The 27,493-nt window shown below is 45.4% G+C and overlaps 1 protein-coding gene across 2 annotated transcripts in view; it reads right to left on the bottom strand.

Moving 5' to 3' along the window:
- The window catches only part of LOC115195929 (neuropilin-2), a 63,360-nt gene extending 39,067 nt beyond the window's left edge, over positions 1-24,293 (bottom strand). Inside the window, exons 1-4 of one of the 2 annotated variants that reach the window (XM_029756285.1) lie at positions 23,471-24,293; positions 14,781-14,958; positions 6,983-7,164; positions 954-1,184 (exon numbers count right to left, since the gene is read on the bottom strand). In XM_029756285.1, coding sequence (XP_029612145.1) covers positions 954-1,184; positions 6,983-7,164; positions 14,781-14,958; positions 23,471-23,543 — 664 coding nt within the window. In that variant the 5' untranslated portion in view covers positions 23,544-24,293. The remainder of the gene's footprint in view (positions 1-953; positions 1,185-6,982; positions 7,165-14,780; positions 14,959-23,470) is intronic. The other variant, XM_029756284.1, reaches the window with a different exon arrangement.
- Positions 24,294-27,493: the final 3,200 nt, after the last annotated feature.

Genomic DNA, 27,493 nt, shown 5'->3' with positions numbered 1-27,493 from the left:
TATTCTTGAATTGGAATTTCAATGCATTTCAATAAATATTGTCTCTCTTCTCTGAGTTAAAATGGAACTGATGCCCAAAACTTTCGTTTTATTATGTATAGTTTTAGTCTGTAAATGTAATGTAATTACATTGACCCAACCATTTAAACCACATTGAAAATGGGAGTAGTTTGGCCCTAAGTGAGGAGGTATTGAAGCTGTTGTATTGGGGCCGCCATTTCAAGTTGAAAATATTTGAGCAAGTGAGAGTCAAAATTCTCCTCTCTACTAATCTAACATCATCTTGCTCCCAGCCTCAGCGGTAGATACGAAGCGCTTTGATCCCGCTCTCCAGAGCCTTCTCCCGCTAGTGTGTTCCCTTTCCCTTCCTTTCCTGATCTCTCCTGATACCACTAGCATGTAGCTATGGTGCATTATGTAACTCCGCCCACAGGCGCCTCACCGCCACGGCAACCGATACCCCTCACGCACTGCACTCTCACTTTCGCTTCCGTGTGAAGTTTCCCCTAGGAACAGATCTAGGATTAGCTTCCCCTCCCCCAATCCTAACCGTAACTATTTGTGAGAAAAATGCTAAACTGACACAAGAACAGTATCTAGGGGCAACTTCGCCATACTCCCTATTCCCAAACAGGAAGAAAGTGCTGTGTGATAAGGGTAGATTGAAGCGAGGGGGAAATGGGGCAAAGTAGGTGTGATGAAGGGGATGAATGGGAAACAGGTCATGGGAAAGTCCTGGGAGGTGTAGAATGGCTAATGCAGGAATGGGATAGTTCCGGGATTGTTATTGAGACAAAGGCTGCAGGAAAAGCTTCATTGAGGTATTGTAGATGACGTGCGTATGTGTGTGTTTGTGTTCAAATCCCTGCAGGTACCTCATATGTATGTATGAAAGTGTATGTGTGAATGTGTGTGTAGACACGCATGCGTGCATGTGTCTGGTAAGCACTCACCCTGGGGCAGCCCGTCCCACACGTCCAGCCAGTCGTACTTGCAGTCTCCCTCTCCTGACAGCAAGGGATCGTTCTCCAGGTCAAAGGTCAAAAAGGTCAGGGTCACGTCCATGTGGGGCGGAGTTATGATGATGTAAGAACATTCCAGGTTGTGGGGGTACTTGTCAGGGAAGCCGGGGGACTCGATCACTCCGGAAGGGCTGGTGAAATTCCGGAAACAGAATTCCGATCCTATGGAGAACACAGACATGAGCAATTTCCCACAGAAAAGCAATCATTTTTTTTTACTAGTAGGGTTTTTTTTTTAAAGAAAATACATTTGTCACTGCAAAACAACAATAATAGAATCCAGTTGCAGTTCATTGGGTACCACACATTCACACACACACACACACACACACACACACACACTGGGTGGCAGGTAGTGGTTAAGAGTGTTGGCCCAGTAACCGAAAAGGTCGCTGGTTCCGAGCTGACTCGGTGAAAAATCTGTCGATGTGCCCTTGAACAAGGTACTTAACCCTAATTGCTTCAGGGTCGCCGTCAATAATGGCAGATCCCTGGCTATGACCCCACTCTCCGAGGGTGTCTCAGGGGGAGTTGGGATATAAACATTTTTTAAAAAACATTTCCATTTCACACCTTACCCTCGTACATGTTACCTTTCTTGTACATGCAGCGAAACAGGACAAATATAAGCACCCCCATTTGACCTTTGACACACACGCGCCTCATCGTAAACCTCATAACCGTCCCCACAACCCACAGCCCAGTAAGCTCTGCGTTTACTCCCTTGCTTCAAAAAAAAAAAGAAAAGAAGAGTAAAGAAAAACACATGCCAAAACAAACGGGAGTAAGCTCGCTAAGCGGCCCGGCGTGTCGGCAGCTCATTAGCTATGCAGATTTATGCGCCCTGGGCGGCTCACCTTGAGCTCGCCGACAGATGTGCCTCTCATATAAACTTCCCCCTGAGTTACTGAGTGTTTATGGACGTGCACATTAATGATTTGCGATGTGCACGTCTCTCTCGCTCTCTCATTTATTCGAAGCACGGATCATATATACCTGCACCTTACAATCCCCAAACTCTCTGTGCTCCCACCTCTCACCCTCTCGCTCTGTCTCTCTCTCTCTCTCTTTTCTTCCCTCTCCTCTACCTCTCTTGTTATTCAAAACGTTGCTGGGTCACACACATATACGCATACTTACACGCAAACTGTGAATACACAGACAAGCTCTACCAACAGCACATAGCAATGATTCTGTGAGGGGCATACAGAAAGAGCAGCAAGGAGGAAGAGGCAGGGAAAGGAATACAATGGGATGAAAGTGGAAAGAGGGAATGGAAGACTAGATAAGCAACAGCAAACAGACAAGCACTCTACACATCTTGGTGACTCCTAACGCAAAGCCCCCCCCCCAGATCTGATTTGACCTTGTATGACCGTACTTCAACCACATCACAACCACCACAACCATCACCACAACCATCACCACGTGTAGTGTCTGAATGTTCTCACTATGTGTCTCCTAAGGCCTTTGTGTGTTGTCCGTCTGTGCGTTCTTGCGCATGTGTGTTGTCCGTCCGTGCATGTGTACATGTATGTATGTGTACGTGTGTGTGTGTGTGTGTGTGTGTGTGTGTGTGTGTGTGTGTGTGTGTGTGTGTGTGTGTGTGTGTGCGCGTGTTTGTGTCTCCTGTGCCTCCATTGGTCAGTCAGACCCTCTCGTTTAACGAGTAGAGACAAGGCCAGTGTGATGCCTGCCTTAACCTGTCACTATGCCGACACACTTTTATAGACCTCCGTGGAGATGGGGACTGCTGCCTTTCACCGCAGGAAGAGAGGAAACACACACACACACACACACAAACAACAGACAAGTCCAGGAGAAAGCATGCTAAAGCACTACTCCAGCCAGGTCTACTACTGCTCATTGACTGCCCCTCACTGAATAGGGAATGCTGTGTGTGTGTTTGTGTAGAAGTGCATGCGTGACACTGTAATAGTGTGTTTGATTGAACGAAAACGCATATTGCATTCTATATAGGTTTTGTGGTTTATGATAGACAGGGTATGTGTTTGTGAATGAAAGTGTGCCTCAGTGTGTGTGTGTGTGTGTGTGTGTGTGTGTGTGTGTGTGTGTGGTAAGCCTCAGCATGTTGTGTGAGACACACTGGGCCAGTTATCCTCAATACTGGGTCAGGGTGCACTAGACTGTTACCCAGGCAGAGGAAAGAGGGCTTCAATCACACCATCGCATGTCTATATTAGCCCAGTGTGTGTTACCACCCGTCTCGCACGCTCACATCGTCACATGCCAAATATGTGTGTGGCGTGTGTGAGAGATGGTGTGTATGCATGAGTACTCTCCCTTTTGTTAGTGCTTATTAGTTCAAGTATATGAACATTCCAAAAACAAGCCCCTCTTCTCCTCACACACACACACACACAGACACAAGTCTGGCACAGCAGCCACTCGCCTGGCTTGCACATTTCACCACGAGCAGCCATTTGGCAAGAGCTGTCTGCCGGCGGGGGGGTTGAGGGGGGGGGGGTGAGTTGCTGGGTAAAAACGCGTCGGCACTTTCCGCTCGAGTGCCTGACGGAGTAGTCTCTGCACATGTTGTGTCAGGGAATCCCCCCTCCCTCCCACGCTCCATTCCTTCACCCCCCCATCCGTAGGAGGAATGCGCAGTCTGTTCATTCACCCTCTTCCCCCTCCTCCTTTTTTCATCTTCCTCTCCCTCTCCTCACGCACCCCATGCTGTGAGAGTTCACCTCCACATTTGCGCCCGTCTGTTGCACATTACAACCTCTTTAACGCTCTCTCTCTCCCTCTCTTTCTCTCCCTCTCTATCTTTCTCTCTCACTCTCTATCTTTCTCTCTCACTCTCTATCTTTCTCTCTCACTCTCTATCTTTCTCTCTCACTCTCTATCTTTCTCACTCTCTATCTTTCTCTCTCACTCTGTCTCGCAGCCCACTCTTGCTGGAGTCAACTCAAGGGTTTCACAGAAATACACTTGAAGCGTGTGTGTTGTTTGTGTGTCTGGGGGGGGGGGCAGCAAAACAGGAAACCCTAGAAAAGCAAAACAACATTGTGAGCGTACCACAGCTTGGCAAGTTAAGACACCGCAGTCTATTTACGCGTGCATGTATGCTCGCACGACCACTGGATCAGAGAACACTACACTGAAGCCATGCTTTATTCCGTTAGGAAGGGGTCACAGCCAGGTCAGTCACCCTGGTCAATCTGGGCTACATTCCACTACATTCCAAAGGTAACCCGACAGACTGGGTTAGGGGGGAGCGACCATGACCCCAAGGGGAACCACAGAAAGACGAATCACGATTGGTTCTGCTAGTGCTAGAGGCCGGAGGAGGTCGCTTGGCAGGAAGTCTTCCCGTACTAGCCGTGGTAACAGCGTCACAGTAACAGAGTCACGTGACAGGGGGCGGAGTGGGGGGCTGGTTTGGTAAGAGGGGTTAATACGCCAGTGTGTGAGGAAAGTAGGGCACAACAATAATGGGGGGAGGGAGGGCAGTGGGTGTACTGTGGGGTTATGGTGCGTGCGTGTAGGATGGGGGTGGGGTGGGTTTGGGTTGTTGTTTTGGGGCACACGTTCCCTCAGGGGGATGGGATGGGGGCTCAGGGTAAAAGGGATTTGGGAATACAGTTAAGGGTGAGAAGTCAAATATCTTATTGCTGTTTATTATCCCTGTATCCATTATCGGCACTGGACATAGGAAGGTGGGAACAGTATACACAAACACATACGCATGTCTGCACACACACACACACACACACACACACACACACACACACACACTGCTTACTTAACTGTGTATTCTCTGAATGAAGCTACAACATACTACTCATCATTAACCCTGGGTGCTGATGGCAGTCTAGGAGAACAGATATATTGCAGGGTCGTGTTCATTTGGCACCAAACGGAAGAAAACAGACTGAAACAGGAAGGGACTATTACCTGGACTTGCCCAATACGAACCACTGATTTTAGTTTCAGTTGCAAACTATTTTGAAACGTTGTCCATTGCATAATGAACGGGTCAGGGTCAGGCTCTGGCGGAGGACAACCGCCAGCCGGACAGACACACCTCCAAGCTGTGTATTGACCTAAGATCATATCTCCACTAGTGACGCCCTCCTTCAAAACACATACGGACTAGAGCATGTACACAGACACGCGCGCACGCACACACACACTGCAAGTGCACACGAATAAGACAAGAACGCACATCCCTCACGCACAAACATCATTGTAAATAAACAACAGCTCTCTCATTTGGGGGGGGGGGGGGGGGGGGTGGGGGGGGGGGGGGGGGGGGGGTTGTGCCTGGCAGTCTCTAATGTTCTCCCAGAACTCGTAAACTACTGAGGTTTGCGGAACTATTTGGCCCGAGCCTGACTTGTTCAAATAAACAACCATGATGGGTGTAGGATGCGAAGGGAGAGAAGACTGCACTCCAAAACATATGCTCTGCGTGTCGATCTCTCTCACACAGAAACACACACACACACACGCACATTGAGCATGCACACACACACACACACACATATATATACGCCTACATAGACACAAACAGAATCCTATAACGCCCAAGCACACTGTAACCACCCACGAACACATATCACACATACATAAATACGCACCTACACACGCATACCATTGTTTTTGCAGCCCAAATGCACGGCAGGCTCTTGTTAAAACCATGGCAACAGCATACCCATCCATTCTGTTGCAGAGTGTGTGTATGTGTGTATAATATTAGCCCTATCACATCATCATATCATTGTGCTGGTGGCCTTGGTAACCGAGCTAAATGACAAAACTGGGCCACGTTCAAAACGGTTGTTTTTCAAATCACGTTTAAAAACGTTTTGAAACAGAGGAGGTACTACTACCTGAATCCCACCCAAACAAATCAATGTCAATGGGATCTTACAAGCAAAGCACAGCTCAGTACAGAGTGTATCAGTGTAGCTCAGTACAGTGTATCAGCACACTACCGCAAGTGTACTGTATGTCAAGTACACTTCCTCTTATGCACTACCACCACCAGCGCCATCGTTAAACTCAAATCCCAGCCCAACCCATCCTCACCCTACCCCCTCTCCCTCTCCCAGTAATCATCTCCTCACCACCTGTGGCCCCTCTCAATCACTCTTGCCCATCCTGCCCCCTCCTCCTCACCCCTCCCTCCTCATCATCTCCCTATACAGCCTGTAACCTCTCTCCATCACCCCCCCCCCCCCTAGATGAAGCAGATCCCAGGCCAGTTAAAAGAGGCATTCCTGAGATGCTTTTCAGACAGGATGAAAAGAGTTAAGGCTTTTTTTCCCCCCCTTTCCTATAAAACCATGTTTATTTTTCCTCCCTGCCTCTTTTGAAGTTAATTGGTCGGGGTGTGTGTGAGTTTGCGAGGTGAGTGAGTGTGTGTATGGGTGTGCGGTGTGTGAGGTAGACTCCCCCACGTGAAGGTGAAGGTTATCATAGGTCCTTCTGCCCAAGGCATCCATAGCAAGAACTCAGTCAACCATCCAACCGTTCCACAAGGCTAGTTAGCTAGTTAGGGGAATGGCCACCCAGAGCCATTGGAGAGTTTGGCCATTGTGGTTTCAACCCAAAAATGTATTAGGATGAACTTAGATCACATTACATGGTTTGATGAAAGCCATGTTAGCGCCTCATGGGCAATATTGACCAATAGCAGTCCACAGGTTTCTAAATACACATTTTATTGAATAAATATAATGCTCAGAGGCAACAACTTGGCATCCATCTAAGATTGGCCGAAGTCTTTCTACATATGTCTCCTTCCCAACCTATTAGCAACTAGTCAAACATCAACGTCGAAATCACACAACCAATAACACCCCCGCCCCCAACGATCAACAACCAATCAAAACACCCCAATAAGAGGTCATCAGGCAGAATGAGAGAATTCACTCACCTGTCTTAAAGATCATGCACCCCCCCGGACATCATTTTGAGTATTGGCTCACCTGTCTTGAATATCTCGTAGCGTAGTGAGAAGCCAGCCCCCTGGTGGGCGTAGTCTGAGACAAACTTGATGTGCAGGGCAGTGCCAGAGGAGATGATGGCTGGGGGGGCGATGTTACTGCAGTGTTTACCCAGCAGCTCAGCCGAGTCCGAACCACCATCACGGATCTCAATGAAATCATACCTGAGAATGAGACACAGAGAATTTAATGAAAAATCCTTGAAATGTTTTTATGTGCGGCGTATTAGGACAGCCTCAGGAATTGTTTCAATCTCAGGAGGAGTTGCCTTAGTCTCAGGAAGAGCTGTTTAATCAAAACTAAGACTGTCCTCATATGGACATCTTACCTATGGATTTATTTAATCATGTATATGTTAAAAGAGGTGCTTCGAGAAGGATGTATTGATTTCAGTAGAATGCTTGAATGGATGATTCAAGCTTAAAACCAAGGACAAAGAGAAGAATAGAGAAAAAACGGCTTTGGGGCTCAATGTGATTGAACTCTAGTCCATATGACCTTCGACCTAAGACCTATTGACCTCCCTGAACTAACCCAAATTCTTAACTGTCATTTCAGAGACAGAGAGAGGGGAAACTTGGACTCAGACAAATCCCACCTGCCTCTCCAAAATTAGCCAACTCAACAGAAACGAGTCACTGACACTTAAGAAACTAGGAAAGGGGCATACCTGAGAATGAGATACTGTGTGTGTGCGCGTGTGCTTGCGTGTGCGTGCGTGCGTGCCTGTGTGTTTTTCTACATAGAAGATCATTAGAAATCCCAGGACATAGTGTCTATAAGCTCATAGTTGCTGTCACAACCTCCGAACTCCACACAGTTGTCACTGACTAGTTGGATATTCATTTCCCAGTGAGCAAACAATTTCTGTACTTTTTTTCCCCGAATTTTTTTGATCAGGTTTTTTGCTTGGCAGACCTTATATCTTTATTGACATGGGTCAATAAAATTCATGAATGCAACTGTTCATGTCAAATTGTTTATCAACTTGTAGCCCTGGTTGTCCTGTAAGGAAAAAGGTAAAACACTTCAACGTGAGGCTAAATATGAGGGCAGAGCAAGCAGATTCATGAAAATAGTGAATTTCAGCTTTTCCACAGTAGGACTTCCTGGGACGAATAATTAATAAGCGTCCCCCTCAACCCGCTCTTGGATATGTGACAGAGCCGTCAAACAAGAGCCGTTGAAACAGTCTCACATCTAATTACAATGAAAGGCCTTCAGCAGCCTTCAGCACAGCACTGGATCACTGTTCTGTGTTGGACCCACGTGTGCACGCGCACACACATGCACACACACACGCAAACACAAGAGCACGCATACACACACACACACACGCAAATAATACAGCCCCATACACTGTCATTGGGAGCAGGAATGTTTAGATTGACATAGTCTCTAGAGATCAGTGGCCGTTAATGGTTGTTCTGGGAGCCTCACAGTGTGTGCATATATTCGTTAGAGCCCAGCACTAACACTCCTGATTTAACTCATCAAGGGCTTGATGATTTTGTTGATGAGTTGAAGTGAAGTGTGTTTGCGCTGGGCTGGAACAAAAACCTGCACGGGCCCAGGATCAAACTACACTAATGTGAGGGCCTTGATCCAATTCACACACATTCCTACCTAATGCTACATCACGGTGGCTATTAAAAGAGGATTACTCCAGAGCTCCCTTGGTGAAGCTTAGAAAACTAGCAATCCATGAGTGTGTGTGTGTGTGTGTGTGTGTGTGTGTGTGTGTGTGTGTGTGTGTGTGTGTGTGTGTGTGTACACAAAGTATGTATGTTTTTTGGCTGTAACTGACACATGCTTAAGACAAATACACACACACACACACACACACACACACACACACACACACACACACACACACACACACTGCAGTGTGTACGTAAAAGATAAAAGGCCTGAGAAGGAACTGAGAACCTAATTAGGTTTTAATTGATTTGGGAGTGGGCTCTCTCGCCTGTCGTGGATTAGAAGCGATGACTGAGTGTTTCTCAGATGTGATTATTGACCTGAGCTCTCCGTCTCCCCAGGCCCTGATGAATACATGCATGAAGGCTGGCCGAGTGGGAGAACAGAGTTTCTCACACACACATCCATGTGTGCGCAAACGCACGCAGACAGACAGACAGACAGACAGACAGACAGACAGACAGACAGACAGACAGACAGACAGACAGACAGACAGACAGACAGACAGACAGACCCACCCTAATCCCACTCAGTCCATTAGAGTTCACCTCGCATTTTCTGACTCCTTCCTTTCCCCGTTCTCCCTCACTATGTGACTGGGTCTTTATGGGTTATGGAGTCCTGCTTGTTGGGACCCATGATGGTTTCAACCAGCTCTCCATAGAGGACAGAAGAAACCCATAAGGGGTGAGGAGTGGAAACTTAAGGAAGTCCTTCGGGGCTGTTGTTCAGCACCAGTCCAGACATGCCTTCGCTCCTCTACTCCTTTCCCCTCATCCTCCTCTCAACTGCTAACAGAACCTGCTAATTACCTTTCACACCTTCCTTGTTTTTCTGGGACTTTCCTCCACCTCTGTGCATTCCCTACAGGCGCCAGGCCGGGGACGACCCTCAGACAGATAGCCTCGCCTGGGAGGGTGTGTGTATGCGCATGTGTGCGTGCATGCCTGTGTGTGCGCTTGCATGTGTGTGTCTGTGTGTGCGCTTGCATGTGTGTGTCTGGGAGAGGGAGACACAGCAACCAGTCTGAAAACACCATGGTATAACTAGGGTGAAACCATTTCTCCTAACCCTTAGCCCCATACTGCCAATCTCACCACTGAGAGCAACAACAGAGTCTAGTTCACTTCCACCGCTCTGTGGGATGAGTGTTGCACTTGACAGAAAATGCAAATATCTGTTCCTAAAATAGTGGTAAGGCAGGTGTAATCTACACTCACAACTGAACTGTGTAGTTTATATTGACAAAATGAAATTTTGAGGGGTATACAAAAAATAAAATGGCTATGAATTTGCGTGCGTGTTGCTTCCAATCCAGACGATATATATTTGTTACCACCATTCACTCTTAATCTAAAGTGCTCAACAACCACAGCGATATCAGGCGCTGACGGTCAACAACAGGGCTGAGGCCCAGACACTAAAATGAAGTAAGGCTTCTTAGTCTGCCAAGTATAGAGCCACGTCATGCGCCTCATGTACGCCTAATAAGGCATAAGTGCCTCTGAAATATTAAGTAGACGCTGGGAGAGAAATCCCAACAGATTCCCCCGGCTACCGTCTTCAATCTGGCCTTAGAACAAATAGCACTCAGAGCAGCCATCTCCGAGCCGTCGCTTACAGTAACTTTACAGTTACAGATAACTGAGTTGCGTCCCAAAAGGCACCCCTATTCCTTATATAGTGCACTTCTTTTGACCAGGGCCCATAGGGTGTGCACTATTTAGGGAATAGGGTGCCATTTGGGACACAGCCCGGGGCTAAACCGCTAACAGCTAACCACAAAGAGTCTATATAGGCCTATAGGCTACGGCCCAAGGCTTTTTAAAGGGGCATCACCATCGATCCCGCCAGTCTGGTTGGTGTGAGTATCTACTGCTGGGATGCTCTGTATGACCTTCTTACATCTGTATTAAAAAAATATGTTTTTCTCTGTCTGTGTCTGTCTGTCTTTCTCCCTCTCTCTCTCTGAGCATGTGAGAGTATATATGTATTTAAAGACTATGGTCAATTGGAGTGATCGGTTGGTTGACTATTGGTGTGGTCAAGTACACTGGACCGTAAATGTGACCGTAACACAGTGACCATGACTTGTGACTCTGGGCAGATCAGACCTGAAGCAAGACCTCACTAATCTGCCCCCCCCATATACACATACACACACTCCCCACGTCTATGGCCAATCAATTCCTCATTACAAGCGGAAAACAGCCATTGATCTGATTCCAACAGCTCCCATCTCCCCCCAGGGAGTGTAGCAGACACAGTGGATGATATCACACTCACACGTTGAACCTCTCTATTGTTACGCCTCAATGGCACTTCCCCCGTGATGAAACTAAGTGTGAGTCCTAAATGGCACCCTATTCCTTATTGGACCTGGTCAAAAGGAGGGCACTAAATATGGAACAGTGTGCCATTTGAGATGCAGAACCGGGCACATTAGTATGGGTTGCCGTTTGTAAAGTTGAATGATCAATTCTACGGAGGAACATGTCTGCAGGCTGATAGAACTGTACGGATATCAAAGCTCTACTAAATCGTCACCTCCAGTTGCCAATGTGGGGCCCGAAATAAAAATGACCTAATAAAACAAAAGCTGCATAAAAACAATATGGGTGGAAAATTGATCTTTGCGAAAGTGTGTGTCAGCTTTTATGGTGTGTGTGTGTGTACAGTGTAGGTGTGCCGCAAACATCCTTCAATTAGTTTAATCCCACTGTGCAAAATAAAGTACTTCCATACCAGGGCAGAGAGAGAGAGAGAGAGAGAGAGAAAGAGAGAGAGAAAGAGAAAGAGAAAGAGAAAGAGAAAGAGAGAGAGAGAGAGAGAGAGAGAGAGAGAGAGAGAGAGAGAGAGAGAGAGAGAGAGAGAGATAGAGAAAGAGAAAGAGAAAGAGAAAGAGAAAGAGAAAGAGAGAGAGAGAGAGCTAAGGAGAACGTGGGATGCACCTCCTGCACTCCATATCGGTATCATCCCTTCAGCCCTGGTCCCAGCCAATGGCAGATTGCATTAGAGATATAGGCTTGATATTTCATCTCAGCCTTTATTGCATTTATTCCACATCAATCTACTCTGGGCTTGGAGGTAAAAGCCATTTGGCACCCTGCCGGACTCTGCCTGAAATGAAATTCTGAATTAAAGTGCCACCTCAGATATGTGAAGTCTGCATAACGCTGGATATTTTATTGCTGCAGCAGTGATGATCTGTGCGGTTGAAGCTACCAGAGCCTTTGACTCTTTGAACCCCGGGAAAGTGCTGGTTGGCCGGAAAAGGGATTAATTCATCAGTATGGTGTGGGTTATAAAGTAAGGCTGACCTTAGGTGGGCCAACCGAACACTTTCCTTGAGTTCACATGCTCAGGGTCTCAGAGTAATTTACTCTCAGGAGAGACCATGGCACTGACATAATGTGTATGAGGCATACAAAAGACATGGCTTACATAGAACTGTAATTGTCCATAGATTAAAGCCCTTTACAACTCTCACAACTTTATCACATATTTACAATAAACACAGTCCATTTGTAATATTTACATTATATATACAGAATATTCAGATAACATTTAAATAATACCCCGACTAAGTCTCCTGCCCCTCCAGTTGTTTATTCACTAAAAACAAAACGGGCCGAAATGAGGAGGGACAAACTTGAACTTGTTCAATAAGAAACTCTTGTTTTCGTTTCAAAATGTTTTCCGTTGCCCAAAAATTGTTACTGTTTGCTACGGTGTGCACTAATGAATACAGTCCAGCATTACCACTCCCTCACCTCAAACCAGACGAGGAAAAACTCCAAGTCTCCCTCCTGTCTCCTCAGTCAGACATACTGCTATGCCTAATCACTCAGGAAGGAGGAAACAACACACAGCTGCACCAGAAACACCAACTGGAAGCTATTTGAACCCAGTCTAAAGCACTCTGTGGGAGATGGGGGGGGGGGGGGGGGGGGGGTCGCCCTGTCTGGCTGTACTTTGGCTTTCTCCACTTTGTTTTGTTGCTGTTTTGGCCATGAGGGCCAAGAAACACATCTTCCACAAACTACATCTGTGTGTGTCCCAAATGGCACCCTATTCCCTATACAGTACAGTGTTCTCTGGTCAAAACACCATCCAGGGAATAGGGTGCAATTTGGGACACATCCTACATAAAAAGGCTATAGCAGCATTAGTGAGAAAAGGTCTTTATGAATAAATAACATTGTTGACGTGGCTCTCTTTTCTAATGGGGCTGTAAAGTAGGGGCCTTTTTCTCTGAGGATGGGGGAGAGGATGCGGAATGGATAGTGGTTGCCATGTGTTCCCTGCCGATTACACACACACTCCCAAGCATGTGCAAATATACACGCATAAATAAGGAAATACACACACAGAGAGAAGCAGGCACGAAGAAACACACACACCCACACACAAACAAACAGAGGCATGTGCACCCACACACAGTGTTTACAAAAAAAAAGCACCCACACACATCTGAGTGGAAGTGTGAGAGGGCAAAGCTTGAGATCACACAGTCCCCTCAGGCTAATACAGAACCAATCCACAAAAAAGTAGAGCATTTCTGAGGAGGCTTTTCAATATATACTCTCTCTCTCTCTCTCTCTCTCTCTCTCTCTCTCTCTCTCCTCTCTCTCCTCTCTCTCTCTCTCTCTCTCTCTCTCTCTCTCTCTCTCTCTCTCTCCTCTCTCTCTCTCTCTCTCTCTCTCTCCTCTCTCTCTCTCTCTCTCTCTCTCTCTCTCTCTCTCGACAGTGAGCACATTCATTGTATCCGTCTATCACAGAACTACCCATGCTATCTATGAGTAGGGGGATTTACATTACACAAGACCAGATAGGGACATCATCAAGTTCAACAACCACCCGAGCCACATAGAAATGGGAGTTATGGGCTTCCCGAGAGGCGCAGTGGTCTAAGGCACTAGCTGTGCCTGTAGAGATTCTGGGTTCGAGTCCAGGCTCTGTCGCAACCGGGAGACCCAGCAACGTCCGGGTTAGGGGAGGATCGCGCACTAGTGACTCCTGTGGCGGGCCGGGTGCAGTGCATGCTGACACGGTCGCCAGGTGTACGGTGTTTCCTCCGACACATTGGTGCGGCTGGCTTCCGGGTTAAGTGGGCATTGTTGGTTGGGTTGTGTTTTCTATAACTACCAATTGGATACCACGAAATTGGGGAGAAAAAGGGGTAAAACAAAAAGAAATAGAAAAAAAGGGAGTTCTCTTTCTCATTGAACGCAAGTCTAAGAAGTGGTAGATCTGATTTATGTGCGGAATTTCTATGCTTCCCGTTCTTACGTTTCGTTTTTACGTGTTTTACTTTCAGTTTTGTACACCAGCTTCAAACAGCTGAAAATATTGCTTATGGAAAATATATTTCACAGCGATTTAGACAGTAGAATGAATCTCTACACTAGAATTTTTGCAACCAGGAAATGGCTGAGAAATGTCTTCATACTGCAGCTTTAAGAGAGCAGTAGGAGGCAGGGGTTAAAGCCAGGCCAGAGCATGATGACTGACTGCTATGAGGTCAGAGAAACAATAGAAAAGCATATGATTCATATTATACATCTCTATGAAAGAGGAAACTGACCAAGCTGGTTCCCATCTAGCCTGTAACAGCTCCACTGAACTCTCTCCCTCTCTCAAATCTGTTTTCCTGTAAACTTCACCACGTCACCCCTGTCTTTCTTTCAACCACTCTCTCCATTCTTTCAATCCACGTTCCTTTTCTCCTCCACCCGATCAACCTCATCCTCCTCTCTATTATCAATCAATTCTATTCGTTCATCCCCACTCAATATTCAAGTATTAACCGTGACAGTCGTGGCCCTTTCTTACCTACTGTAATGGCCAAAACTGTAACTATGGCTATCTATGAACACTCTGTTACATATGTATAACTAGTTAAAGGCAGATCTGGAGTTAAAACCATCCCTGGTCAATCTCCCTCCTCCTCTCCTTCCCTCTCTCCTTCTCCTCCTCCCTCTACCATTTTTCTAGCCTAAGTATATCCAAAAGGCCTCCCTCTCTCCCTTTTCCCCCCAATCACCCCTCTCCCCTTTCTCTCCCTCCTCTCTCTCACCTGCAGTCCAGTCTCTCCAGTTCAAAGTGGGGGTTGAAGTTCAGCACGATGCGCTGGGAGGGCTCCGGGGCCGTGATGACCCACTGGCAATTCTGGTGGGGCGGGTACTCCAGAGGGTAGCCCGGGGACGTGATGTACCCTGCGTCGCTGGCATCCAGGGTGCCCCCACACACCTCACCTGAGAGAGAGAAAGAGCGGGAGAGAGACATATGGTTAATACACAGACTCAAAACATCTACGAATAAAAACCTTGCTGTTCAACTGATAAGTTATTGATTTGAGCATTTGTCTTCTCATTCCATGGCGACGCGATTTGTGATGTAGTGACGCACGATTTGTAATAACGTCTGTGTCAGAAATACGTAGTGTTTACAATAATTCTACTACAGCAACAAAATAGACAACCACGCACACGTCCAACCCATGCAGACAAACTAACCCCCCACCATGCCTCTAATCTCTCCTCTGGGAGCATTCTCTAAATGTAATTGTTGTTCTGGCAAGGCAATCTGCAAACATTAGAACACATTCCCTGATCCTATCGGCTCTCTCCCAGGAACAATAGCATCGCTCGGCTGGCCAGACAGGAAGTGACAGTAGACCCCCTGTCTAGGGGTACAAGGGTTCACCCCGAATCTGTAATGAGAAGCCAGAGTAACAAAGCCTTTATTTTCGCCGTACGCCCACGCCTCGCTCGCCATTCCCTATCTCACACAAACACGCAAAGCGCACACAACCACATCGGCAGACAATACAGTGAGGCCTCTCATCAGTCATTTTACTGCAGTATATGATTTTCCAGTCATTATTATTCTAAATGGAAGGCGAGATTAGGAAGACAAAAATGTCTCTCCACAATGTTCACCATGACAACGATGCTAGGGGTGGTTAACTCTTTCCGTGCTGACAGAGGCTGCGTTCCGATTCTTTACCCTTCTCCCGAAGTGTGCACTCATTTACTCCCCCTCACGCATTTGGTGCAAGCATGGCTGGAGGGAGTTTCCACCATTATCACAACACCAGTTCATTCCTTTTAAATCCATGAGGGGGAGTGTACAAGTGAACAAATCGGGAGAAGGGTAGAGAATCGGAACACAGCCTGATCATCGGAAAAGGAAGACTGAGTGTGAATTTTCTATTTAACCTTTATTTAACTAGGCATATCAGTTAAGAACAAATTCTTATTTACAATGACGGCCTACCCCGGCCAAAGCCGGATGACGCTGGGCCAATTGTGCGCCGCCCTATGGGACTCCCAATCACGGCCGGTTGCGATACAGCCTGGATTCAAACCAGGGTGTCTGTAGTGACGCCTCTAGCACTGAGATGCAGTACCATAGACCGCTGTGCCACTCGGCAGCCCAGTGAATATGAGGACATCAATGAAAATGGCGATGACTCAATATTCTGTTTCATCTGCTTCACCTATTCTGAGTTATGTGAGCACATCATCAAAGGAAGTGGGGGAAAAGATTTGAGGGTTGACATATAATAGACTGTTCAAGTGTTGACATTTTCAAGGCTATTGTATTTTAAAAAAGGCACACTTAGGATTTGGTGACATTTGATATAATAGCGAAACCCTACCATCCTTACTTGGATAGAAACTCACACACACTTATGTATACACACATGCACACACTCCCCCCACATGCCAGTCCAGCCTATCACTCAAAACACCTGTCACTCAATACCGCAACCAAAGCTAAATAAAAAGATAACCAAAAGTGAAGAAAAGTCTCTTTATCTCCCCTGGAGGATTCAGACATGCAGGATCATAAAGTCTGCCTATGGCGTTTTCTTCTCTCCCCACCACCTCCATGTCTACATCTTAAATGGCACCCTTATCCCGATTTAGTGCACTACTTTTGACCAGGGCCCATAGGGAATCCCATAGGGTTCTGGTCAAAAGTAGTGCACTATAGAGGGCAAGGGTACTCAGGTACTATTTGAGAAGTTCCGGTCACACAAATGTCCTAGTTGGTAAAGGTCCGGATGGATATTGTTGTTTATCGGCATAGCAACAAACCCCCACCTCACAACCCATGCAACCCCAAACTGTTCACACCCCTCTTGTCGGCAATTATACACATTTTGCATGGGACAGAGTTTTTTTTATGTTTTAAAGCTAATTTCCTGCAATTGCACGCATTCTTCTATGTCTTATGTGTCTTTATATGATACCAGGGGTCAAAGCACGAGCTCGTAAAAACAATATGTACACCAGGGTTTTTCTTTATTTTGACTATTTTCTACATTGTAGAATAATAGTGAAGACATCAAAACTCTGAAATAATACATTTGGAATCATGTCGAAACCAAAAAAAGTGTTAAACAAATCAAAATATATTTTATGTTTGAGTCTTCAAAGTAGCCACCCTTTGCCTTGATGACAGCTTTGCACACTCTTGGAATTCTCTCAACCAGCTTCATGAGGTAGTCTCCTGGAATGCATTTCAATTAACAGGTGTGCCTTGTTAAAAGTTCATTTGTGGAATTTCTTTCCTTCTTAATGTGTTTGAGCCAATCAGTTGTGTTGTGACAAGGTAGGGGTGGTATACAGAAGATAGCCCTATTTGGTAAAAGACCAAGTTCATTTCATGGCAAGAACAGCTCAAATAAGCAAAGAGAAATGACAGTCCATCATTACTTTAAGAGATGAAGGTCAGTCAATCGGGAAAATTTCAAGAACTTTGACAGTTTCTTCAAGTGCAGTAGCAAAAATCATCATGCGCTATGATGAAACTGGCTCTAATGAGGATCACGACAGGAAAGGAAGACCCAGAGTTACCTCTGCTGCAGCTGCAGAGGATAAGTTCATTAGAGTTAACTGTACCTCAGATTGCAGCCCAAATAAATGCTTCGCAGAGTTAAAGTAACAGACATCTCAACATCAACTGTTCAGAGGAGACTGCGTGAATCAGGCCTTCATGGTCAAATTGCTGCAAAGAAACCACTACTAAAGGACACCAATAAGAAGAAGAGACTTGCTTCGTGCAATGGACATTAGACCGGTGGAAATCTGTCCTTTGGTCTGACGAGTCCAAATTTGAGATTTTTGGATCCAACCGCCGTGTCTTTGTGAGACGCAGAGTAGGTGAACGGATGATCTCCGCATGTGTGGTTCCCACCGTGAAGCATGGAGGAGGAGGTGTGATGGTGCTTTGCTGGTGACACTGTCTGTGATTTATTTAGAATTCAAGGCACACTTAACCAGCATGGCTACCACAGCATTCTGCAGCGATACGCCATCCAGTCTGGTTTGCGCTTAGTGGGACTATCAATTATTTTTCAACAGGACAATGACCCAACATACCTCCAGCCTGTGTAAGGGCTATCTGACCAAAAAAGGAGAGTGATGGAGTGCTGTATCAGATTACCTGGCCTTCAATATCACCTGACCTCAACCTAATTGAGATGGTTTGGGATGAGTTGGAACGCAGAGTGAAGGAACAGCAGCCAACAAGTGCTCAGCATATGTGGGAACTCCTTCAAGACTGTTGGAAAAGCATTCCAGGTGAAGCTGGTTGAGAGAATGCCAAGAGTGTGCAAAGCTGTCATCAAGGCAAAGAGCGGCTACTTTGAAGAATCTAAAATCTATTTGGATTTGTTTAACACTTTTTTGGTTACTACATTATTCCATATGTGTAATTTCATAGTTTTGATGTCTTCACTATTATTGTACAATGTAGAAAATAGTAAAAATTAAGAAAAACCCTTGAATTAGAAGGTGTGTCCAAACTTTTGACTGGTACTATATATATATATATATATATATATATATATATATATATATATATATATATATATATATATATATATATATATATATATATATATATATATTTGTTTTGTATTTTTTCCTGGACCAGAGGTCCGTATTGACCCAGTTGAGTATGGGGGATATAGGGAATAGGTTGCCATTTAGGACGCAGCCCATGTCTCCTATTGTATTCTCCAAAAGCTGTGCGGAGTTGTCAGTAGTACCGCCAGGGGAAGATTAAGCCATTTGGGAGAATCCTGCAGCCTCAGGACTTTTCCGCTCCCTGAATTGAGCAGACCATTCATGTACAGCTAAGGAGGAGGGTGACGGGGGGACGGGGGGTGGAGAGAGGGATGCCAGCAGGGAGAAAGGCAGGTAAAGAGGGATAGATGAAGGGGATGAGGATGATGAGGGGGGGGGGGGAGGAGAGAGAGCGAGATGGAGGGAGAGGGACAAAAAAGTGGGCGATAAGAGGGATTGAGAGAGGGGTAGAAGGAATGGAGAGTGGCAGAGAAAGGTTGTGAGACGGAGAAGGATTAAGGCAGAGAAGGAAGGGAGGGAGGGAGGGAGGTGATTGAGGGGGAGGAAGAAAGAGAGTGTGAGGAGGAGACGGAGAGAGAGAGAGCCTGACGAGGCTCATTAAGACATGACCGTCCCTGTGGGGACTGACCCTGGAGGAGCTGATGGGCTGTCAGTAGGATATACAGTACATGCAGGGGAGAGGTGTGCGTGTGGGGGTGTGCGCGCACAATGTATATGTTATCGACTGGGTATGTCTTTGTTTAAGTCCTCTGTTAGGGTGGAGAATGTATATGTGAATGCTTGTGTTTTTATGAATACACAGTGTGTTTTTCGGGGCACTATGTCTTATATGTGCATGTGTGTTTGTGTGATAAGGAGGGAGGATGATGAGGGAGCGTTCAGTAGAGAGGTAGCCTCATGAATTATTGTGTCTGTGCTGGCTCAGGACTCCATCCATCTCCCCACACGCACAGGCATGCCATAGCGACCTCAACATATATGAACAATGTTGATATATAGTATATAACATATATGTAGCAATAACAGGTGAGGGCGTGTGCGGGTCCACACATGACGGTGTGTATGCGCATACGTGTGAGTGTGTGCGTGAACTTGGATGCAAGCAAAATGTGTGCTTTAAAGTCTTCCAATCTACTGTACAAGTCTCCGTCTATATATACAGTGTCTGCATATGACTGCACATCTCTGTGTGTGCATGCACCAATTTCTATTAGCGGTATTATCAGCGTACTGTGGCGTCACACTTTGGGAACAGCTGTGAACGTGTGGAAGGGCCATTATAAATCTCCCCATCATTCTCTCTCTCTTTTGCTCTCTCTATCTTTCTCTCTCTCTCACCTTAATTAAAAAGTGCTATCGCTTCGAGAGAGGGAATCAGGGGGACAGAGAGATGAGAGGCACTATTCGTTCATCCATTCATCCCTGCACAGGGGCTGTGTCCACGACTGTTTTTAATCTAACCACTCCACACAAGACTGGACTGAGGGAGGGAGGGAGGGAAAGAGAGATTTGTGACTTTCAAAGCGCTTTACTTTAATCATTAGGCACCTACCATAAGGCCCTACCTACCTTTAGATAATATTAAAGTATCCTGTATGGCTCAGTTGGTAGAGCACAGCCCTGACAACGTCAGTATCGTGGGTTTGAGTTCCATTGGGGCCACCCATATGAAACGGTATGCACACACTGTAAGTCGCTCTGCATAAAGACATCTGCTAAATGACACATTATAAATGAATATGCAGCAGAAATCGTAGTTATAACATAGCCATTCAAGTGTACACATTTAGACTTCAGTTCCAATATGAACAACACACAGATTCGGTACCCTAATTCACCAATAGCGTTCTAGACTAAAGCCTCCTCTCTCTCCTGAGTTAGAGCACTCATGCATGTCTCTTCATAATAGGCTAAGTGGTTCTGGCTAATCAACTAAATGCATTGGGTTGGGTACAGCAATCAATTCATCAACGGATCAATTGACCACAAGCAGATGGTTGCGTTTTTCTGGGTTTTGCTTTGCTAAAATACTGCTGTCCAGATAAATGGCCTGTGTGTGCAGTGTGTTGTGAGTGTGTGTGAGTGTGTGTGCAGTGTGTGTGAGTGTGTGTGCAGTGTGTGCGATTGTGTGTGCAGTGTGTGTGAGGTGTGTGTGCAGTGTGTGTGAGTGCGTGTGCAGTGTGTGTGAGTGCGTGCACACACATCAAGCAGCAGACCGAGGGGCCACCAGCTAGCCGATAGGTGTATTATTTGTGGTGGCCTTGTTTATAATTTCACCCTAGTCGCCTTGTTCCAGGGGGTTGGCGTGTCCCCCTCCTCCCCCCAGCACCCCAGCCCTTCTCCTGGCCAAGGTATTGAACCACAGCCCCTTTGTTTTTCAGCTCTTAAATGCTAACAACGACAGTCCTGAGCTTGTTTCTCCGCTGCTGATGTGTTATAGGAGTCTGGGGCGGATTAAACAAGATTCTGGAGGAGAGAGAGGGAGAAGGGGGGGGGGGGGGGGGGCAGCCGAGAGGGGGCATGGAGAGGGAGAGAGTGAGGTGGGGGAGACAAGAGAAAGAAGCGAACGAGGGAGAGAAAGAAGCAAGCAGAGAGAGAGGGGAGGAAAATAAAGCTTTTCATTAATCTGCATTATAACAGATAGAAAGGTAAACATACAGAGACAAAGAAGACACACACTGGTCCTGTATGTTCAATTAATTACTAGTTAATTATTACGAATGACTTAATTATACTAACACAATCATGAGTCACACTGTTGCGGTTACATTAAGTGCATCCCAAATGTCACCCTATTCCCTATTGTAGTGCATTACTTCTGACCAGAGCTTATTCCCTCCTTTAGCCCTATGGGCTCTGGTCAAAAGTAGTGCACTAAATACAGAAAAGGGTGCTATTTGGGACAAAGACACAGACTTCTCCCTTCTGCTCTCCGACCCCCGGGTGTAGTGTTCATTTTCGTACACCCAATATCATCAGTTCCTCTTCCTGCCCTCTGTTCTTAAAACTCTGTGACCCTGCTGTTTGGTACTCAACCCCTCCTGTCAAATACTGTACCCTTCCTTTTCATCTCTATCTGTTTCTCTCCGCTCTCCCTCTCTCTCTGGTGTTTGTCCTGGAAAACATGCTCTTGTTCTGCACAACATCTCTGTCACTCTCTCTCTCTCACAACCTCCTGTCTTTCCCACATCTCCTTTCTCTCTCTCTCGTGCTGCTGTGTGTATGTACAAGATGTGCTGTTTTGAGGAGGACAGGAGAAGGCTGGAACAGTGAGTGCTTTGGCAGGCAGAGGTATCTGAGCAAGCTGGGGGAGAGCTGCCAAAGGCCCACATCTGTCTCTGATCAACGGGCACACAGGCAGCCAACACTGCCAACAGGTCATATTGAATCTCTCAAAATGGCAGGTCCAAAACCACTCTCTCTCTCTCTCTCTCACACACACACACACACACACTTAAATGTATGCAAACAAGAATCACACACACACACACACACACACCACACACTTTGGAGCACATTCTAAGGAAGAACCATAGGACTAGTCCGTAAACCAGCCAGGGATGCGACACTGAGTAGGGCACAGAGACAGAGTAGAACGGGAGTGAGAAACCAGACAGTGTTTTAAAGCTCAGGAGAGCTGTAGATCGGAAGTCGGGACTTGGACGAGATTCCAAAACTACAACCAAAAAAAAAACTCTTACGCATGAATTATGGATACAACTACTGTGACTTAGGAAGCAAGCCAGCAAGCGTAAAATCAGCACGATTCCCTGAATGGAATGGAAGGTGGCATCAGTGGCCTTTTTGTTAAAATGTGTCATCTGGTCATAACGTTGCAGCGCGACCGGAGAACTGATTGTGTGGCACCGCCTCGAGCTGCCGAGGCACAAGTGCGATTGAGGCACAAACTATCACCATAATGTTGCGAGACTCTTGAAATAGTGAGCAAGTTGTTGTTGGTGTTCTTGTAGATATTAATGATGACGGTGGTGGTTAGTCTCACTCATATTCTTGTCATTATCCACTAACGGCAAAATACCACTTGAGGCGCATTTATTTTGGTTTGGTCAACGGATGATGTTGTCTACAGACGCGTTTAGAGTTTAGCATTCATTCACGAACTCTACCAAGAAACACAACAACAAAAAGAAATTAGGTCCGTTTCCCCCCCTTTTTTAATTCTATAATTATTCTGGAATTATCGCCCTACAAAGCAGAGTCATTGGGCTATTATATGCTAATGTGTGTAGGGTTATTCCTTTTTTTAAATTTGTATCTGTGATCATAAAATTACAAAACCTGCCTAACATGAACGGCAGTGGAACTTTAAAACATGTAGCCCCCCATGCTATGGCAACTTTTATTAAATGGTAATGACCTATTTTGGGGCATAATAGATTAGCTTTTGAGTATCAAATAACATATCACCCAGTCATTTCTCATGGGTGGAATATTGTCAAATTACTCTTGGAACACGAAAGAAGTGGAATAGCAATATTGTTCTGGACAAACTAGGATAACGAATGAGAATGGGTTCATCTGTCAAGGCTGAGAGAAAATTTTGTGGGAAATAACAGTACGCTTACACTACACATGATAGCCTACTGGTTATCAGACAATGTCTATCTGATGCCATTCACGGCCTATGTGTTGAAATTCCTGATTTGAAACAGATGGAGCCCGTGCTTTAAAACCAAACGAGTTTTCCAACGCTGAGAAAAACAAGCTATTTTCCCTGTCAGTCTCCAAGACACAGGTCTAATAAAAAAAAACGATGTGAGCTTTCAGTTTAAAGCAAATTCAGAATTTAAAATCACCCATAAAGGGTAGTGTCCGGTACATTCGGACACGTTTCTTGACAGCCCATGTGTTGAAGAGAACTTACCCTTGTCTCCACGGACTCCCAGTGTTAGACACATTGCAAGTAAAAATCCAATCAGCGATGATAGCATATCCATTTTGGCAATGTTCAATGTCTTGTTATTTTTAAATGTTACCTCCCAGGATCAAATCAATTGTCCATCAAGAAAATCCACACCCTTTTTGGCTGAAAATGTTGGGACCCTTTTTTGCAGAAAATGTAGGAACAAATGTTATTACTCCACGTAGCCTATTTTACTAAAACAATCAACGAATAATGTTTGTTCCAAGTGTACTTAATTGAATAAAAATGGGCTAAAGACAGCGGTAAACAGCTTTCCTTCCGAAGCAGGCATATAGGCTGGGATGCCACCTTATAACTTTAATATTTTCGTCATGACTGGGTTATCTAGCCTCGTGGAGCAACGTGGATGAAATAAACTCCTCTTAATTCCCCGGTTCCATACAGAGCTTGCCCGCTGATTTGGAACCTCCAGGGGTATTTCCTACAGGGTCTGATAAGCGGCTCTTAGTCTACCTCCAAATACGATTGAAGCGCTTGCCTTTCCCCCCTTCTCTCTCCTGTGCTCGCAGGGATTCCAGGACTCCGGTCATTTACGAGCGATGAGACACAGTTGACTGAACTATCAACAGACAAGAAGTCTCCGTATTTAGGACAAGAATGGAGCGAGAATCATGAGAAGTGTGACGAACATGAATATAATATCTTCCGAAGGAGAATTCATTCCATCTCTGGCACCACTCTAGTCTTTCTGTCTGTAGCGGAGTGTCTCTATGTGCTCCAGCGGCGTGTGTATGTGAGTGAGTGAGAGTGTGTGTAATAGCACTTTTGAACAGAGCAGCTATCGCATTACAGTCAGCGCATGGGCTCCGCCTCCGGTTGGTTGTTGATCATGGAGAGGTGCGCGCACACTCGTAAAACACACAAGCGCGCGGGCACACACACACACACACACACACACACACACACACTTCACATGACGCCAATAGATAAGGGTTCAACAGATAACGCGCACACTATGAACTCAGGCTCGGGAGTATTTCCACAGGCTATTTTCAAGAGAGAAGAACCAACAAAAAAAAGGGGGGGAAAGTGAAGGGGGATAGAGGAAGGGGAGTAGTACATGCATTAGGGCTACCGAGTGGCGCAGCGGTCTAATCAAATCAAACTTTATTTGTCACATGCACCGAATACAAGTGTAGACCTTACCATGAAATGCTTACTTACAAGCCCTTAACCAACAGTGCAGTTCAAAAAGAGTTAATAAAATATTTACCAAATAAACCAAAGCAAAAAGTAACACAATACCGAGGCTATATACAGGGGGTACCGGGGCAGGGGGTAATAAACAGCAAGTAGCAGCAGTGTACAAAACAAATGCCAATGTAATAGTCCGGTGGCCATTTGATTCATTGTTCAGCAGTCTTATGGCTTGGGGCACTGCATCACAGTGCAAGAGGCGTCACTACAGTCCCTGGTTTGAGTCCAGGCTGTATCACTTCCGGCCGTGATTGGGAGTCCCATAGGGCGGCGCACAATTGGCCCAGCGCCATCCGGGTTTGGCCAGGGTAGGCCGTCGTTGTAAATAAGAATTTGTTAGGCACTTACGTTTTTTTTAAAGGCAGCAGCATTTAATCAACAATATATCATACAGCGGCATACAGTGTGTGCATGTGTGTGTGTGTGTGTCTATGCGAATGAGTGTGAGTGAGTGTTTGTGTGCTTTACGCGCGTGTGTGTGCCCCTCTATACAGCAACTCTCTCACCCCATTACCACAGCACATATCAAACAGTGCTTCGAGGCATAAAGCTGCATGGCAAATGTCACCCTATTCCCCATGTAGTAGGTCTCTGGTCAAAAGTAGTGCACTACATTGGGAATATGGTGCCATTTGGGACACAATCAAAGTCGTACGTTCCTGCTGCCTCGTGGAGGGAACCCACCAAGACCGGCACAAAACAGCTCGACAATCAGCCTGCCTAAATACAGCCACGTTAGCTTTACATAATAACACACTGCCTGGCCCAAAATAATCTGCTGCCTGAAAAATGCCTCTATGGTCTAACCCAGGCAGATTCCCACTGCTTACAGAACACGAGAGGGTAGCTATGATCCAGGCAAGGGACAGGAAGGCTTAACATTAGCAGGCTGCACTAACTCCCTGAACCAGAGCTAATTGAAAAGGGACGTACATTAGCCTGGTCCCAGACCGGTCTGTGCTGTCTTGACCAACGACCAGATCTGTTACCAGGCGAATATTAGCTATATTACATGAGAGAATACAGTTTATTGTCTTTGATGACGCTTTGATATTTCTTTAGAGTCTAAGATGTTGGGGGAGGGAGTGCTAAACTGACATATGGAAATGTTTTAAGATGGTCATACTATGGATTATTTAGATATTTGATTTGAACTATATATAGAAATATTGATTTTGGCCTTTACTCTGAAGCCAACAGAAACGTATTGAATAACACATTAATGAACGGCAAATGGGACACTCAAAAAATAAATAATCAGAAACAAGATTTTGAAGTGTCTGTCCTAAATCTAGGAGATATAAAAAGACTCAAGAATTATAAATATATATACAGTTGAAGTCGGAAGTTTACATAAACCTTAGCCAAATACACTTAAACTCAGTTTTTCACCATTCCTGACATTTAATCCTAGTAAAAATTCCCTGTCTTAGGTCAGTTAGGATCACCACTTTATTTTAAGAATGTGAAATGTCAGAATAATAGTAGAGAGAATGATTTATTTCAGCTTTTATTTCTTTCATCACATTCCCAGTGGGTCAGAAGTTTACATACACTCAATTAGCATTTGGCAGCATTGCCTTTAAATTGTTTAACTTGGGTCAAACGTTTCAGGTAGCCTTCCACAAGCTTCCCACAATAAGTTGGGTGAATATTGGCCCATTCCTCCTGACAGAGCTGGTGTAAATGAGTCAGGTTTGTAGGCCTCCTTGCTTGCACACGCTTTTTCAGTTCTGCCCACTCATTTTCTATAGGATTGAGGTCCGGGCTTTGTGATGGCCACTTCAATACCTTGACCTTGTTGTCCTTAGTCCATTTTGCCACAACTTTGGAAGTATGCTTGGAGTCATTGTCCATTTGGAAGACCCATTTGCGACCAAGCTTTAACTTCCTGACTGATGTCTTGAGATGTTGCTTATGTCAATATAGGACTCATTTTAGTGTGGCTATAGATACTTTTGTACCTGTTTCCTCCAGCATCTTCACAAGGTCCTTTGCTGTTGTTCTGGGATTGATTTGCACTTTTCGCACCAAAGTACGTTCATCCCTAGGAGACAGAACGCGTCTCTTTCCTGAGCGAGCGGTATAACAGCTGCATGGTCCCATAGTGTTTATACTTGCGTACTATTGTTTGTACAGATGAACGTGGTACTTTCAGGTGTTTGGAATTGCTCCCAAGGATGAACCAGACTTGTGGAGGTCTACAATTTTTTTTCTGAGGTCTTGGCTGATTTCTTTTGATTTTCCCATGATGTCAAGCAAAGAGGCACTGAGGCCTTGAAATACATCCACAGGTACACCTCCAATTGACTCAAATGATGTCAATTAGCCTATCAGAAGCTTCTAAAGCCATGACATAATTTTCGGGAATTTTCCGAGCTGTTTAAAGGCACAGTCAACTTAGTGTATGTAAACTTCTGACCCACTGGAATTGTGATATAGTGAATTATAAGTGAAATAATCTGTCTGTAAACAATTGTTGGAAAAATTACTTGTGTCATGCACAAAGTAGATGTCCTAACCAACTTGCCAAAACTATAGTGTGTTAACAAGAAATTTGTGGAGTGCTTGAAAAACAAGTTTTAATGACTCCAACCTAAGTGTATGTAAACGTCCGACTTCAACTGTATGTGTTTGGGTAAAATTAACATTTTTATTTTATTCTATAAACTACTGAAAACATTTCTCCCAATTTCCAAATAAAACTATTGTCAACCATATACAGTACCTGTCCAAAGTTTGAACCCAACTCCTCATTAAAGATTT

The sequence above is a fragment of the Salmo trutta genome, chromosome 6 (genome assembly GCF_901001165.1).
Source record: "Salmo trutta chromosome 6, fSalTru1.1, whole genome shotgun sequence".
In the NCBI taxonomy this organism is placed as follows: Eukaryota; Metazoa; Chordata; class Actinopteri; order Salmoniformes; family Salmonidae; genus Salmo; species Salmo trutta.
The sequence above is the reverse complement of the archived record's forward strand: the minus strand, read 5'-3'. Positions and strand labels throughout refer to the sequence as shown.